At 18.3% G+C, this 16,147-nt stretch overlaps 1 protein-coding gene across 1 annotated transcript; it reads right to left on the bottom strand.

Moving 5' to 3' along the window:
* Window positions 1–7,095: 7,095 nt before the first annotated feature.
* LOC128954205 (uncharacterized) lies at window positions 7,096–11,178 on the bottom strand. Its single transcript, XM_054299779.1, has 2 exons — window positions 10,816–11,178; window positions 7,096–7,580 (listed from the first exon to the last, which is right to left on the bottom strand). Exons 1-2 carry the CDS (start codon window positions 11,129–11,131, stop codon window positions 7,135–7,137), a joined length of 762 nt encoding a protein of 253 aa, XP_054155754.1. The 5' UTR covers window positions 11,132–11,178; the 3' UTR covers window positions 7,096–7,134.
* Between the last annotated feature and the right edge of the window lie 4,969 nt (window positions 11,179–16,147).

Below are 16,147 nucleotides of genomic sequence, written 5' to 3'. Positions count from 1 at the left end.
TAATTATTAATATTATTAGTATTTATGTTTTTTGTAGTAAAAAATCATTTAATACTAACCCACACAAACAAACATGTATATTATATATATATATATATATATATACTGTACATACATTGATAATTAATTGTTAAGTAATTAATTTTCATTAATTAAACAATTATTTAACAACAAAAACATTACACAAAGATAAATTAATAATCAAACAAAAAAATAATATCTTTATTAAGTAAAACACATATAAACTATAAGCAAAAAAAATAAATAAATAAAATAAATATAATATTTCCGTTTGTAATCTAATATTTTTTATTTTATTTTTTTGGTTTAATATTATTATTTTTTCCTATTTTAATCTAATTATCTATAATTATATTATTATTATTATTATTATTGATTATTTTTGAAAAGATATTGTTTGCACACTGTTTGCTGATCCGGCTTTCAATGCCACCGATAACTGGATGAATGACATACAGGATAACGACTATACAGACTATGATATGATGTCCTCCACCACCACCTCCTCCTCCTCCTCTACATCCATGTCCTCGACTACCAGTCCTCAGCTAAAGGATTAAAATATTCAATAATAATATTATCTAAATAACAATTATATATATATATAYACACACTATATATTCATTACCTCATAATTGACATTATTGTTATTATTATTATGTATATATAATATACTAAAATAATGTAATGTTCAATAATTGTATAACAATTTCATACTTAATATATACCGTATATATCTCATACATATTGATAATAAATTTTTTTATATATACCGTATAATAACAATAATAATATAATTATGATTTAATATAAATATAATGATGATATAAATAATGATATAATAACAATAATTTTTTTAACAAAACTAAAATATTGAATTTCAATTGAATTCAAATATAGATTATATATTTTATTGATTAGTTTATCATTAAATTTTATAAAAACTTTTTTTTTATTAGTTTACGTAATAAACAATACGATATACCATATATATATATATATATATATATATATATATATATATATATATATATATATATATATATATATATACTGTATATATATTATATATTGATTAATAAATTATGTAATCACTAATCTTTACTTAATTTTTTTATATTGAATTGAAACCTACTGTAAGTATCAATTGAAATATAATATATATATATATATATATTATAATCACAATTTATATAACTGTCATAGATAAAACTATTAATTGAAACTACTAAATTATTTTCAAATAATTATTTAATATATATATAAATAATTATATGTCAATTAATAGAAACAAATAATAAATATAAAAAATTTTGTTTTTATCGTAAATTAAATATTAAAAAACACTATTTTCTATACTGAAAAATAATTTTTTAATAACACAACTAAATAAAAATTTAAAAAATAATAAAATATTTCAAATTTTTATATTAGTTTCTATTTTGTATATAGTTTTGTTGTATTAAATTGTTTACATACCATAAACTGTGAAATAATAAACTATTTAATTAAATAATAAACAAATGTAATTTACACAAATTTTTTTTAATTAGATTAGCATGGTTAATTTTATTATATATATATATACAGAAAAAATTAATTATATATTTATATACAACAACAACAACAAAATTAATTAATTTAATTAAATCTAATTTATTACAAACTTTTATTTTATTTTATATTATATCGTTTTACTCTATTGTCTATACATATGTATTGCAATTTAATTAACAAATTAACAACACTAGGTGTTTAATATTTAAAAACAAATAAAAACAAAATAAAATTAATTTGATTTTATTTGATTGATTTTATTATGTGTTGAAAAAATAAATAAAAWATTATCATTAATTTGTTGTTAATATATTATAATAGACTAATACAATGTTGTTTATACAATATATATTTTTTTGATATAACAATTATTTATACACACAATAGATTTTACTGTATGTATTAATTATAGATTAATGTGTAAATGCATTAGACAAACATAATTAAATATTTATTTAATAATAATAATAATAGTTATAAATAATTTAAATTAAGTTGTTTAGTAAATGTAATCTATATATTATAGTTTATAATTAATATTGATTGTAATTATAAACTAGTTAAATAAATTAACAACTTAATTTTATATATAATAAWAATAATATTTTAACTTAAAAAAAATTTTTTATCTAAAAAATTCATAATTTAAAAATTTGTTTAAATTTATTTTTATTTTTAGTTTTTTTTGTTGGTTACATGAATATTATAAAATACAAAATTTATTCAAATAAAAAATTATTTGAAATATAAATTTAATAATTTATTTTTTTTTGTAAAAATATAATATCATCATAAATATTTAAATAAATGTAATATTATAAAAAAAATTTAAATATAAACCATAAATATATTTATATAWATATATTATGTGTATAAAAATATAATATGCTTATTTAAAATATATTAAATATATCATTTATATTTTAAAGTTAGATAGCTTTTTATAATTTGAATACATTATACTGCATTAAATTATATATATATATATATAAAATAATATAATAAAAATTTTTATTTATATTATAGATAGTAAACAACAACAACATTAACAAAATTTGGGTCAATTGATGCATATCTTGATTTTATTTATATATATATAAAATAATATAATAAAAATTTTTATTTATATTATAGTGATAATATATATATATTATTATATATATATATATATATATATATATATTAATTATCTAACTCTATGTTTGATAACACCATTGAAAATAATATCTTAAATAAAATAATAATACAAAATTTATTTTTATTAATTCAATGTTACAACAAAAATGCATTTTTCTAGATTAACTTTTTTATATAATACTGTAAAATACTTTTTTAAATAAATAAATATATAATAGTATTATATTTTAAATACTATAGTTTTATTTTTATTTTTTTGCTTATTGCATAAAATAACTGCTTAAATAATATTAAAATTTTATTTTTCAATAGATATATATACTATAAAATTGTTTATACACACACACAATATGTTATTGAAAATTGTTATCTAAAAAAATAGTAATATTTTTTTAATATATATATAAAATAGCTTAATATGTCAGATAGGATACAACAACAAAAAAACTAATTGAATATTAAATAATAATAATAATAATAAAATATTTAAAATATTTTATTTTTTATTATATTTGGATAAAAAATTTGTAATAAAATTTATTTATTTATTTTTTATTTATTTATTTAATGCTATTATATTTATGTGATTTATTAATTTTCAATTTTAAATAATAATAATAATAAAATCTTAATACTTTGAAAATTATTATAATAGCAAACAAATAGGATATTATTATTATTAAGTAGTTTATTATGAAATAGTATTTACATTTCTAGTAATATATTGATATTTTCAACAACAACAACAAAATTATTTTATTTAATACATGAATTATTTCAAATATTTTATGATTAAAAATAGATTTCTAAATAATAATAAATAGATTTCTAAATAATAATAAATAGATTTCTAAATAATAATAAATATATTTTTAATAATATTATATTTTTAATAATATTATATTTTTAATAATATTATATATTTAATACTTATACAATTATAATATCAAACTAAATAATAGGATATTATTATTATTATTAATAAAGTATTAATATATTATCATAACTACTGTACATTAGATTATTATATGAAATAATATTTATTTATATATATATATTAAATCTTATTTAATACTTGAATTAAATCTAATATTTTATGATTAAAAAAAATATATTTTATATAAAAATATAATTTTTGTAAGATTAATAATAATAATAATAATTTATATGCTATTGAAAAATCTATATCATATATATATCTTTACAATTCAAACTAAAAATGGTTTCACTTTCAATCAAATAGTTATTATCAGTATTAATAAAAAATTTTTTTTAATTATTATTAAGAAAACAAATTATAAAATTTTAATTAACTATTTAAGTACAGTATTATCTCAATATTGAAACCATACACAAAAAAATATAACTAATTAAAGCTAATATATGTAAATATAATGCAGTTATTACTATACATTAAAATAATAATTTTTTTTTAAAAAAACCCAGGGTTAGTTTATAGATTTAATCAAACAACATTTTTTTTAAAAAACATAATATTATTTGTGCCTTGTACAAATTAAAAAATAAATTATGATTTTATTTGATTAGCTAGTATGTTTAAATATATTCAAATATATTAATATATTTAAAAAATAAAAATTATTAATATATAACGTGACAATTATATATCAAACTTACTTATCTATGATATTTGTTTTATACTTATATATACTGTATATATATATATAATATATATATATAGTAATATATATATATATATATATATATATATATATATATATATATATATATATATATATATATATATATAGTGTGAGTGTGCATAAAATAGTGTGAATAAAATATTTTAGTATAAAATATATACTAAAATTGTTTTTTTTATTTTGAAATTTATTTTATAACAAATCATATACTAATAATATAATTATAGTATTATTATTATTAATCATTTAAAATATTGTTGTTAAGTATAATACATTTACATGTTTTTATTTTGCTATTGACGTCCAAACACACACACATATATATACAGTATATACTGTATATAAATACATACCATTATCTCATCAAGTGATACAAAGTTTTTGTATTTGTGTGCAAATAATTGATTTTGCAATCAAATTGATTATATATACTGTATATATACAGTAGTATTTGTGTATGTTTTTACAGCAAGTTTACCCAGTAATTTACGGATATATAATTTATATAGATATATATATATATATATATATACAGTATATTGTATTTTATATATACATTACATGCGATTCACTCGTAAATCACAAATCAAAAAAAAATAAATAAAATGAAAATAAAAGTTTTTATTCAATGAAGCATTTAGTTTACCTACACTTTGATCAAAACAAGTTGTTTTGTAATATACTGTATATATATATATATATAATTTTTAATATATACAGTATATATATACACATATATATATATTGTATATATAAAGTATACAATATTTTATAAGCTTTACCTATTTATATGGCAATAATCACTCTCTCTCTCTCTCTCTCTCTCTCTCTCTCTCTCTCTCTCTCTCTCTCTCTCTCTCTCTCTCTCTCTCTCTCTCTCTCTCTCTCTCTCTCTCTCTCTCTCTCTCTCTCTCTCTCTCTCTCTCTCTTATCTAAACTTACTCTCACTTTCAATATATATATATATATTGTATATTACATAACATTAAATAAATTAAATGATTGCGTGTATTAAATCAGTAAAAATTAAATCCACAAAAAATTATATGTAATGTTTGACGAAAAAAATTATTTAATTATTACTAACTGTTAATAATAAATTATAATTTTAACTACATTTTAATTTTCTAATTTATTTATAATATATATATAAATAAATTAGTTTTTAATTAGTAATCAATAAATAAATGAATATACATTTAATATCTTATAATTTAGATTTTTAAATATCTTAGACTTTATTTTTTATTTATGCAATTAAATAAATTTTAAAAAATGTTATTTAAATTTTTTTATCCATTTAAGTACTATTAATGTTAATTTGACTTTATTTCTAAAAAAAATAAAAATAAAATAAAAGTATCGTTAATATAATTTATTATATTAAATATATTTAATAATATTTTTCATTAATATCATACAGTAGTAGTAGTAATCATTTAATTTAAATAATAAATATTTAAAAATTTTTATTTTATGGTAATATATCTTTTAGTATATCTTTATTTATTATTATTATTATTAAGATTAATAAATTTAATTAAAATATATTTAGGATTTCAAAATTTTTATATAATATTTTATTAAATTTTATTTTAAATAATAACAAAAAATAATAATAATAAATATTAAGTGCGTTATTACAAAATTTAATTAAATATACAATCTTATAATATATATATATAATGTTTACAAAAATTTCAATTATTATAATTGTGTAATAACAATATTAATTAATTATTAATATTATTTAATTAATTTATTTTATAGCAAAATAATATAATATAACTTAAATAATAAATTTATATCAATATTTTAAGATATTATATATTTATACAGTATATTGATATATATATATATATATATATATATATATATATTAACCAAAAATTAAAAAATAATTATATATAAATACTTTATATATAGATTTTGAAAATAATATTAATTATTAAATATATATTTATTTATTGTATAAATAATAAATGGCAAACAAGTCTAGACCTATTTTTTTAAAAGTATTATATACCTTACAATTTATTATTTTTTTAATTTTTTTTAATTATATAAATATTATATTTGTGTGGTTTATATAAATATATATATTAATATAATATTTGATCAATTTGTTTTCAATATAATAATAATAATACTAATAATAAATATATTTAATATTAATATTGATAAAAACATTACGGACACCCACATTATAATTTCAAGACAATAAATATCAATTATAATTGTATTTAATAATAACATTAATAATATATATATATATATATATATAATAATCTAATTATTATAATATATATATACTGTATATATAAGTATTGATTTTGAAGTTTTTAAAAAAAAAGTATTTTAATGTTTGTGTAAATATAATTATGATTAATAGTAATAATAATAATAATAATAATAAATATTTAACATTTATAGTATATATTAAATATATGAATGTTTTATTTAAAAAATGAAAATAAAACAAAAATATTTTAATAATTATGTTTTTTTCACTGTATATTTGTAATTGATTTTTTGTTGATTTTGTTTGTTTGTTAAATAAATTTTTTTATATTTCTAACTATTCATAATAATTAAAAAATATACTGTATATATATATATTGTAAATGAATGAGAAAAAAATGTTATACATTTTTTTTATACATGTATTATTTAAATTTTTTTTAATTTTTTTTTGTTTTAATAGACATGACATGTATATTATGTATGTGTGTGCTCTATGACTGTCCATTCAATACTAATAAGGTGGTGGTCCGGCACCTGTACCTCCACCACCACCTGCGCCCACACCCGAACCATCTAAGGTTATGTACTTTGTATCTAACGTTCCCGACTTTCTATGCGGTTGTTGTTGGCCACCATTACTGGCCGCTAATCGCCTGTTCATTTCGACATCGATAGGACCACTGCGGCCACCGCTACGGGAGTAGTCGGCGGCAGTTATCAGTTGACGTTTCAATAGGATAACGTAGAGAGCGGCCAGTAGTATGAAAAACAATTGGGTAATCACTGTATACAAGTCGATGGTCCGGATGGTAAACAGGCCCGATAGGGTACCGACAATCATCAGTATCAATATGGTTAGCGTAATGACCAACGAGTCACGGCAGGCACCGATTAGGCCGATTAGCTCGAAGATTACCGAAACGGCACCGACAAACACCATAATTGTGGCCAAAAAATCTATAGAATAATAGAAAGAGAGAGAGAGAGTGAGAGAGAGAGAGAGTGAGAGAGAGAGAGAGATAGTTAGAGAGAGAGAGAGAGAGAGACAGAGAGAGACAGACAGACAGAGACAGACAGACAGAGAGAGACAGACAGACAAAGAGAGAGAGAGAGAGACAGATAGAGAGAGAGAGTGAGTGAGTGAGTGAGAGAGAGAGAGATAGTGAGAGAGAGAGAGAGAGAGAGAGAGAGAGAGAGAGAGAGAGAGAGAGAGAGAGAGAGAGAGAGAGAGAGAGAGAGAGAGAGAGAGAGAGAGAGAGAGAGAGAGAGAGAGAGAGAGAGAGAGAGAGAGAGAGAGAGAGAGAGAGAGAGAGAGAGAGAGATAGTGAGAGAGAGAGAGAGAGAGAGAAATAGTGAGTGAGTGAGTGAGTGAGTGAGTGAGTGAGTGAGTGAGTGAGTGAGTGAGTGAGTGAGTGAGTGAGTGAGTGAGTGAGTGAGTGAGAAAGAGAGAGAGGGGAACGGGAGGATAGTTAGAAAAAATTTTTAGATTAATTTTTTGTTTGTTTTTTTTTTAATTTGAAGCAATAATATACTAGATATTATAAAATATATGAAAATATAATAAATTATATTATTTTTTAATTTAATAATTTATAAATAAACTGTTTTTTTTGTTATTAATATTAATTATGATTTATTTATACTATAATAGATATATAAATATTTAATATAAAATTAAATATTTAATTATTTTTTCAAGTCACGTTTTTTTCCTTATTTTATATTTTGTTGTTTGATTTAATTTAATATTTTTAATATTTTAAAAATATAATTAAATTTTTTAAATATAGCAAAATATTATATGTTTTTATTGTTTTTATAAAAATTAATAGTTATTTATTTTAAAAAGTTTTAAATGTTCATGTATTAACAAAACATTATTTTTAATGTTAAAAATTTATTTATTAAACTAATCAAGCTAATTATTTATTAATTAAAGCTTAAGTTTTATTTAATTCAAAAAATAAAATAACAAATATATTTATAATAATTAACTAAAACCTATTTTAGTAGTATATTTAAATGCATTTAAATAATTTTTATTTGATTTGATTATTTAATTTTATTAAGTTATACTGCATTTTATCTTTAAAATTTTGAAATTTATTTAATCATTTATATATATATTTAAAAAGCATTATAAAATTAAAATTTTTATCAATTAAAATAATTAAATCTTAAGTTAAACAAATTTTATAATTATTTTTTTTTGATTTCATAATTACTTTTACTATTATATATATATGTTTATTATTATACTATTTTTTAAAAGATTAGTTAAACTAATATTTATTTTGTAGTAAAATATTTAATAATATTTTTAAATAATTTTTTATTATTATAAACTTTTATGTTTTGTTTTTAACTATTTACTATTATAAATCTAATTTTTTTAAATGCAATTATTATTAAAAAAAACCTACTTATTGTTGTTATTATTTTTTGCAATTAAACAATAAAGATAAATATTTGATATAAATTTTTAATAATAAATAAAATATTAATTATTTATTATGTCTACTACATTGATTAGAAAGTTATACAACAATAAATATAATTGGATTTTATAATTAATATTTTATTATATTAAAAATAATATATTATCATATTTTTTCACCATTAATATTATTATTATTATAGCAACACATGTGTGTGTAAATAAAATAAAAATTAATTGAATAAATAAAATAAAATAATATATATATATATATAATAGATAACAACAAATTAATTGATTAACAATTAGTATTGCAATTATATTATACAATAATATACAACATGTGTGTTAAACTATTATACTATTATAATATATTATAGATTTTATGATAAATTATAAATTATAATTTATTTTTAAAGTTAGTTTAGTTTTGATAGCTATATATATATACAGTATATAAATATTTATTATATTATATAATCAATGTGTTATATACAGCCTAAGTTTTGACACAATTGTTATACACATTGACTAACAAACTATTGTATATTATATAACATAATAGATATAATAATAATAATAACAAAATTTTATTGATTTTATCTCAATTATGTAGTGACCGGACACACAAAAAATCACAGATTAATAMAATATATATATATATATTATTTTTGCGCTAAATTTACTTGAATTACATTTATTATTATTATTATTATTATAACAACAAATATATTTTGTTGTGATTTTATTAGTAGTAATTTGTATTAGTATTAAATCTGATAACTTATTAGATATAAATATTAATACAAATATATATATATAATGTATTAAAAGGACATATAATTTATTTTATTATATTTTTTTGTTATCTCTATCTATCATTTCAATTGAATTCATTAATCTCAGTGACATTGACTTACATATAGTGACTATACTGTAGTTTATTTTATAAGTTATATATATATAAAATATATATATTGTTTGCTTTCAATTATATTAGATTATCAACAAATAAAATAAAAAATAAATTAATTTTTTTTAAAACTACAATCAATCGATAAGTTTATTACTAAATATTAATGTAATTTTTTAAGTGATTGAAAAATAAAATTTAATAAATAAATAAATATCGATAATATTAGTTTTTTTAAATTAATACATTTTTATTTAAATTAATATTTAACACTACTATATTTTTTCAAAAAATAATTATTTATACTAATAATTAAAAATTATTTATTATCAATTACCTACAATAAAAAAAATTATTTTCATAACTATTTAAATATATGAATATAAATATACATATAATTAAGTAAAAATTTATATATTTAAACACAAATAATTGAAAAATAATTTTTATAAAAAATTACTACAATATTATAAATAATTAAAATAAAATGATTTTATTTCAAACAAATATATTAAAATAAAATGTAATTTTAAATAAAAATTAATTAAATAGTAATTTTAATAATCAATTAAATATATATTAATTTTAATAAACATTTAATTAAATATTAATTTTAAATAAACAATTAAATAAATATTAATTTTACTAAACATTTAAATATATATTAATTTTACTAAACATTTAATTAAATATTAATTTTAAATAAACAATTAAATAAATATTAATTTTACTAAACAATTAAATAAATGTTAATTTTAATAATCAATTAAATAAATGTTAATTTTAATAAACATTTAATTAAACAATTAATTAAACAATTAATTAAAATACAAAACTCATACTTTGTTTGTTGAAATTATTATTATTGTTGTTGTTGTCATCATAATTATTATGTATAGCACTGGTAGTATTTAGACTACTATTACTACCACTACTACCCGACCCCAGTAGATATGTATCATTGAATACTGGTTCAAAATTTAGTTCATCAATACCATAGTATTTCATTATGTTTTCATATAGTTTACAATTATCTTGACTATCGTATAGGGCATACAAACCAATCAGCAATAATATGGACGACCCTATTAGGCCCAACACTAGTAGTATAATGTATGTACACCTAACTAACCGAAACCCAACAGTCCTTTGAGCCATTAGTTTAGACAAACAAACTAATCACACAATAAAAACACAATAAAATTATTATTAAAAATATTTATTTTATTTTATTATTATTTTTTTTTTGATTGACAACACAGACACTACACTATAGATCACTTGAAAATAATAATAATAATAATAATAATAAGGAAAATATATATTTTATTAAAAAAAAAGTTTTCAAACAACTAACTACTGATGCTTTTCACACACAAACACACATAAAACACAATTAAAATTATTATTTATTTATAATTTTTAATAAACTAATAACTAGTTGTCAGTAAATACTTTGAGAAAAAAACTTAAAAAAATTATTATTTATTTAATTTTTAACAATAAATTGTTTAACAAAAAAAAATAATTAAAATTTCTTTGAATTTTATCCCAAGATTTTCATAGATTTTTAATGACTAACTGATGAAAGTCAGAGATATCGGTAGTGGTAGTAGTGATGATACCCTTGAAAACTCCCTGTGCTTGATGTGTAGTGTGTGTGTCTGTGTGCGTATAAAAAGCTAACTGAGCTGATGCTGGTAGGAGATACACAAACTACTGTATAATATAATCATTGACTGAAAAACTGACTGAAACATTACATCCATACATACATAAGCGCACAGTCGGTGTCGATGATGATGGTGTCAGTGGACGAGCCATACATACATACATACACACACACACACACACACACACACACACACACACACACACACACACACACACACACACACACACACACACACACACACACACACACACACACACACACACACACACACACACACACACACACACACACACACACACACACACACACACACACACACACACACACACACACACACACACACACACACACACACACACACACACACACACACACACACACACACACACACACACACACACACACACACACACACACACACACACACACACACACACACACACACACACACACACACACACACACACACACACACACACACACACACACATGAAATCTGGTATTACTTTCTTATAGAGAAATAGTTTATGAGAGAAATTCATTGCTCTCTTAGCTCTCTCTCTCTCTCTCTCTCTCTCTCTCTCTCTCTCTCTCTCTCTCTCTCTCTCTCTATCTCTCACTCACTCACTCACTGGGCATAAAAATAAGTGGGGATTTGATGGACACACAAACAAAATCAAAACAACTGTGTGCAGCACTTGTATGTATGATATGTTAGTCCATATTATTTGGTCAACAATTTTATACAGTATATAATATATGACTTTCACTTTCTATCTATTTTTATATGACTGTCCCCTCCATAACCCCTACCCCACCCCTGAAAAAACCCAACCATACCATACCCATACCATAAACACAACTATAAACTGATCAAATAATTTCATTCAACTCTAGACCAATAGATGGGGAATTGTAGGTAATATACTGTATATTAAAACATATATAAATTTTATACAGTATTATCACATACACTGTATACTAAAAAAAAAACAAATTTTTTGAAAATATATATTTAATTATTACAAATCAAACAACAATTAAAACTAATTAGTGAGAAAATATTTATTACAAATTATTATTATTATTATTATAACTAACTTTTACGAAAAACACGTAATACCTGTCCTCCATCTCTTACATGATAGGAGTCAGTCAATGACTGGTAAACATTAACCAAAACCAAAAAACTTTTTTTAGGGGGAAAGTACTGATGGAAACTACCAGTGCTTTAGCCAACAACAACAACAACATCAACAACACATACCGGTATTTGCACAGTATGTATATATAATATACATATATATATATATAATGGTGACGGTATTTAAAACTTTCCAAATAGCCTACATAAGCATCATTTATTCAATAATAATATTATTATAATATTTTTTTATTAAATAATACTAGTTTTTAAAAGGAAAGTTAGTTATTTAGTAGTAGTAGTAGTACTGTATTTACTTAACAATTATTAATAATATTTTTTCTAATTATTATTTATAAGTCTCTCTCTCTCTCTCTCTCTCTCTCTCTTAACATATATTTTTTTTTGGACAATTTTTTTGTGTGTAAATAAATAAATAAAATTAGTTTCAAAGTTCATAGTTATATCATTAAACTATTTAAAATTATAAAAAAAATTATGTCAATTTCATAAATAATTAATTTTTAGAAAAAATTGTATAAACAGTTTTGAATTGACATTTTTTTATTAACAAATACTTGCCATTTATATATATATTGTTAGTTTAAATATATTAAACTTTTTTTTTGATTAAAAGGGGTAAAAATTTATAATATTTACAAAAATTAACAAAACATTTAATAATTTGTATATAAAATAATTTTTCAAAATAATCATAATTAAATTTTTATACTAATTGAAAAAATAACTATTTTGCTATTTTATTGCACATGTACCAAAAAAATAATATAAATTTTTACGACACTAGATGTCAATTTATGATAGTGTCAAATGTATAAGATATTAACCCCTAACCCTCCAAAAAAAATAATATTAAAATTATTTTTTTTTTAAATGTTAATATAAAATGTTTATATAATTTAATTTGTTAGCTAAAAAATGTAAAAAATTTAACTTGAATTTACAAAAAAAAAATATTTATTACATTTATATATTAATACTTTTTTAATATTTTTTATTATATCTATATATATATATAATAATATTATTTTTAGTAATCATAAATTGCATTACAAATTACAATTTGAATATTTAAATAATTTTATTTATTTAAAGCAATATTGATTTTATTTAATGTTAGTTTATGTATACTTAAACAATACTATTATAATAATAATAATAAATTTTTTCATTAATTTTGTCATATTATTATGCAATAAAATTTTTTTATTTTCAAATTATTATAATAATTTAATACATAACATAGACATATATTATATATATATATATATATATTATAGAAAAATATTGTATAAATTATTTATTTAATCTCATAAAACAATGGGATTCATTAGTTTTTTATTTATTATTATTATGATTATAATAATATTATTTTTATACCGTATATAATAACTAAATGACCACAAAAATATAGATAACAAATATATATATATATATATATATATATGACTTTACGTCAAATACTAAAAAAATAACTTTTTTAAAAAGCTATAATAAATCGCCTACTCATCAATACATCAATATATATATATATATATATATATATATATATATATATATATATATATATATATATATATATATATATGATAGAAATAGGATTGCCAGATAATATTTTAGGACAAATGTATTTATTATATAATACAATTAATCAAATATATGAATTAATGAATGTTAATAAATTAAATAATTTTTTAATTTAATTATAATAAACCAGTTATTTTTGTTTAAATAAATATCTTATTAAATTAAAGATTTAATATCTAATAGACACATAAAAAGTATGCTTTACTAATAATATTAAATTATAATACATATAAAATTTTATTTTGTATTATTGAAATTAAATTTTACACATATATTATAGATACAGTTAATTTAATAATATTAAATAATAATAATTTTTAAATAAAAATCCATCTAATTTATTAGAGGACATTTAGCAACCCTAGTTTTTTATAGGATCATCTAATAATCTATTTTGTGTGTGTGTAGAAATCTATTGAATAAATTATGTTATATATATATATATATATATATATATAATATACAGTATATTCAACTACTAATATACAAAAAAAAAAATTTCTACGAAAAATAAAACATCAATTTGTTGCTATGATTTCTCAATTATATGACTTTAGTATTATTATTATTATTACTTAGTATTTATTATCAGTATATGCAACATTTTGGCACAAAAAAACCATTTTTGACGTATTATTGCGTCAATATTTCTAACTCAAAGTGTAACATTAGAAGTTTACAAGTCACTGAAACGTTCAGCGCTACTATACCAAGAAAACGTTTGGCAAACAATCATTGGTTTTAACTATGTGTTCAATACTCTTAAAGAATGTTTTGGAGAGCATATCATTAGATTTGATGCAAAAAAACAGGAGGCGGCATTGATTGGTCATCATATTCACCTGATATATATATATATATATGTTTCTCAACCAGACACCCCAAAAAAAAACATTGAACGCGAAAAAAGGGCGATAAACCTAAAAGAGTATACACAATTTAATTGCATTGCACTTAATATATATATATATATATAGATAAAACAAAGTAATAAAATTAAAGCACTTTTTATTTTCTTATTTTTTGTTTTGTTATAATATCCTATTTTTTGGGAGTTATTTATATATATATGAAAACATGTAATATTGATAATAATAATAATAATAGTACTTTTATATTATTAAAAAAATGTCAATAAATTTTTTGTAGTGTTATTGTTTAATCACACATATTATATAAGTATTAAATAAATTTTGTTGAAATTGTTTTATTTTTATTAAAAATTTTGTTTAATAATAACATAATAATAGATTATTTAAATATTATTTTTTATTAAATACGTAAAACATGAATAATATTAATAATAATAATTATTATTATAATAATTTAATTAATAAATGAGTGCATTGAAAATATAACACATATTTATATATTATTAGATAATTTTTAATATTTAGTAATATTTATGATTAATATAAAAAAATTTAAAATATAATAAATAATTAACACATTAAGCTCATAATGTATGGTTGGATAAATGGGGGAATGGGGAGGGGGAGGGGATGAACATTTCTATCAATAAAATTTTTTTTATTTATTGACTAATTATAATAATATCATCTATAATTAATATATATAATACAATAATTGATAAAATATTATACACTATATACCGTATATATAATTATAATATTTTATTTTTTTTACATATAAATTTTTACTGTATATGCGAAATACATGTGCGCTATATTATACCTGTATATATATACAGGTATATCAATATTTTTTTACCGTATATTAGCCCATA

Source organism: Oppia nitens, unplaced genomic scaffold (assembly GCF_028296485.1).
Source record: "Oppia nitens isolate AA-2021 unplaced genomic scaffold, nextdenovo-longstitch-racon4-pilon3 scaffold25_pilon_pilon_pilon, whole genome shotgun sequence".
Lineage (NCBI taxonomy): Eukaryota > Metazoa > Arthropoda > Arachnida > Sarcoptiformes > Oppiidae > Oppia > Oppia nitens.
Note: the sequence above shows the minus strand (reverse complement) of the source record. Positions and strands in the feature narration are given on the sequence as shown.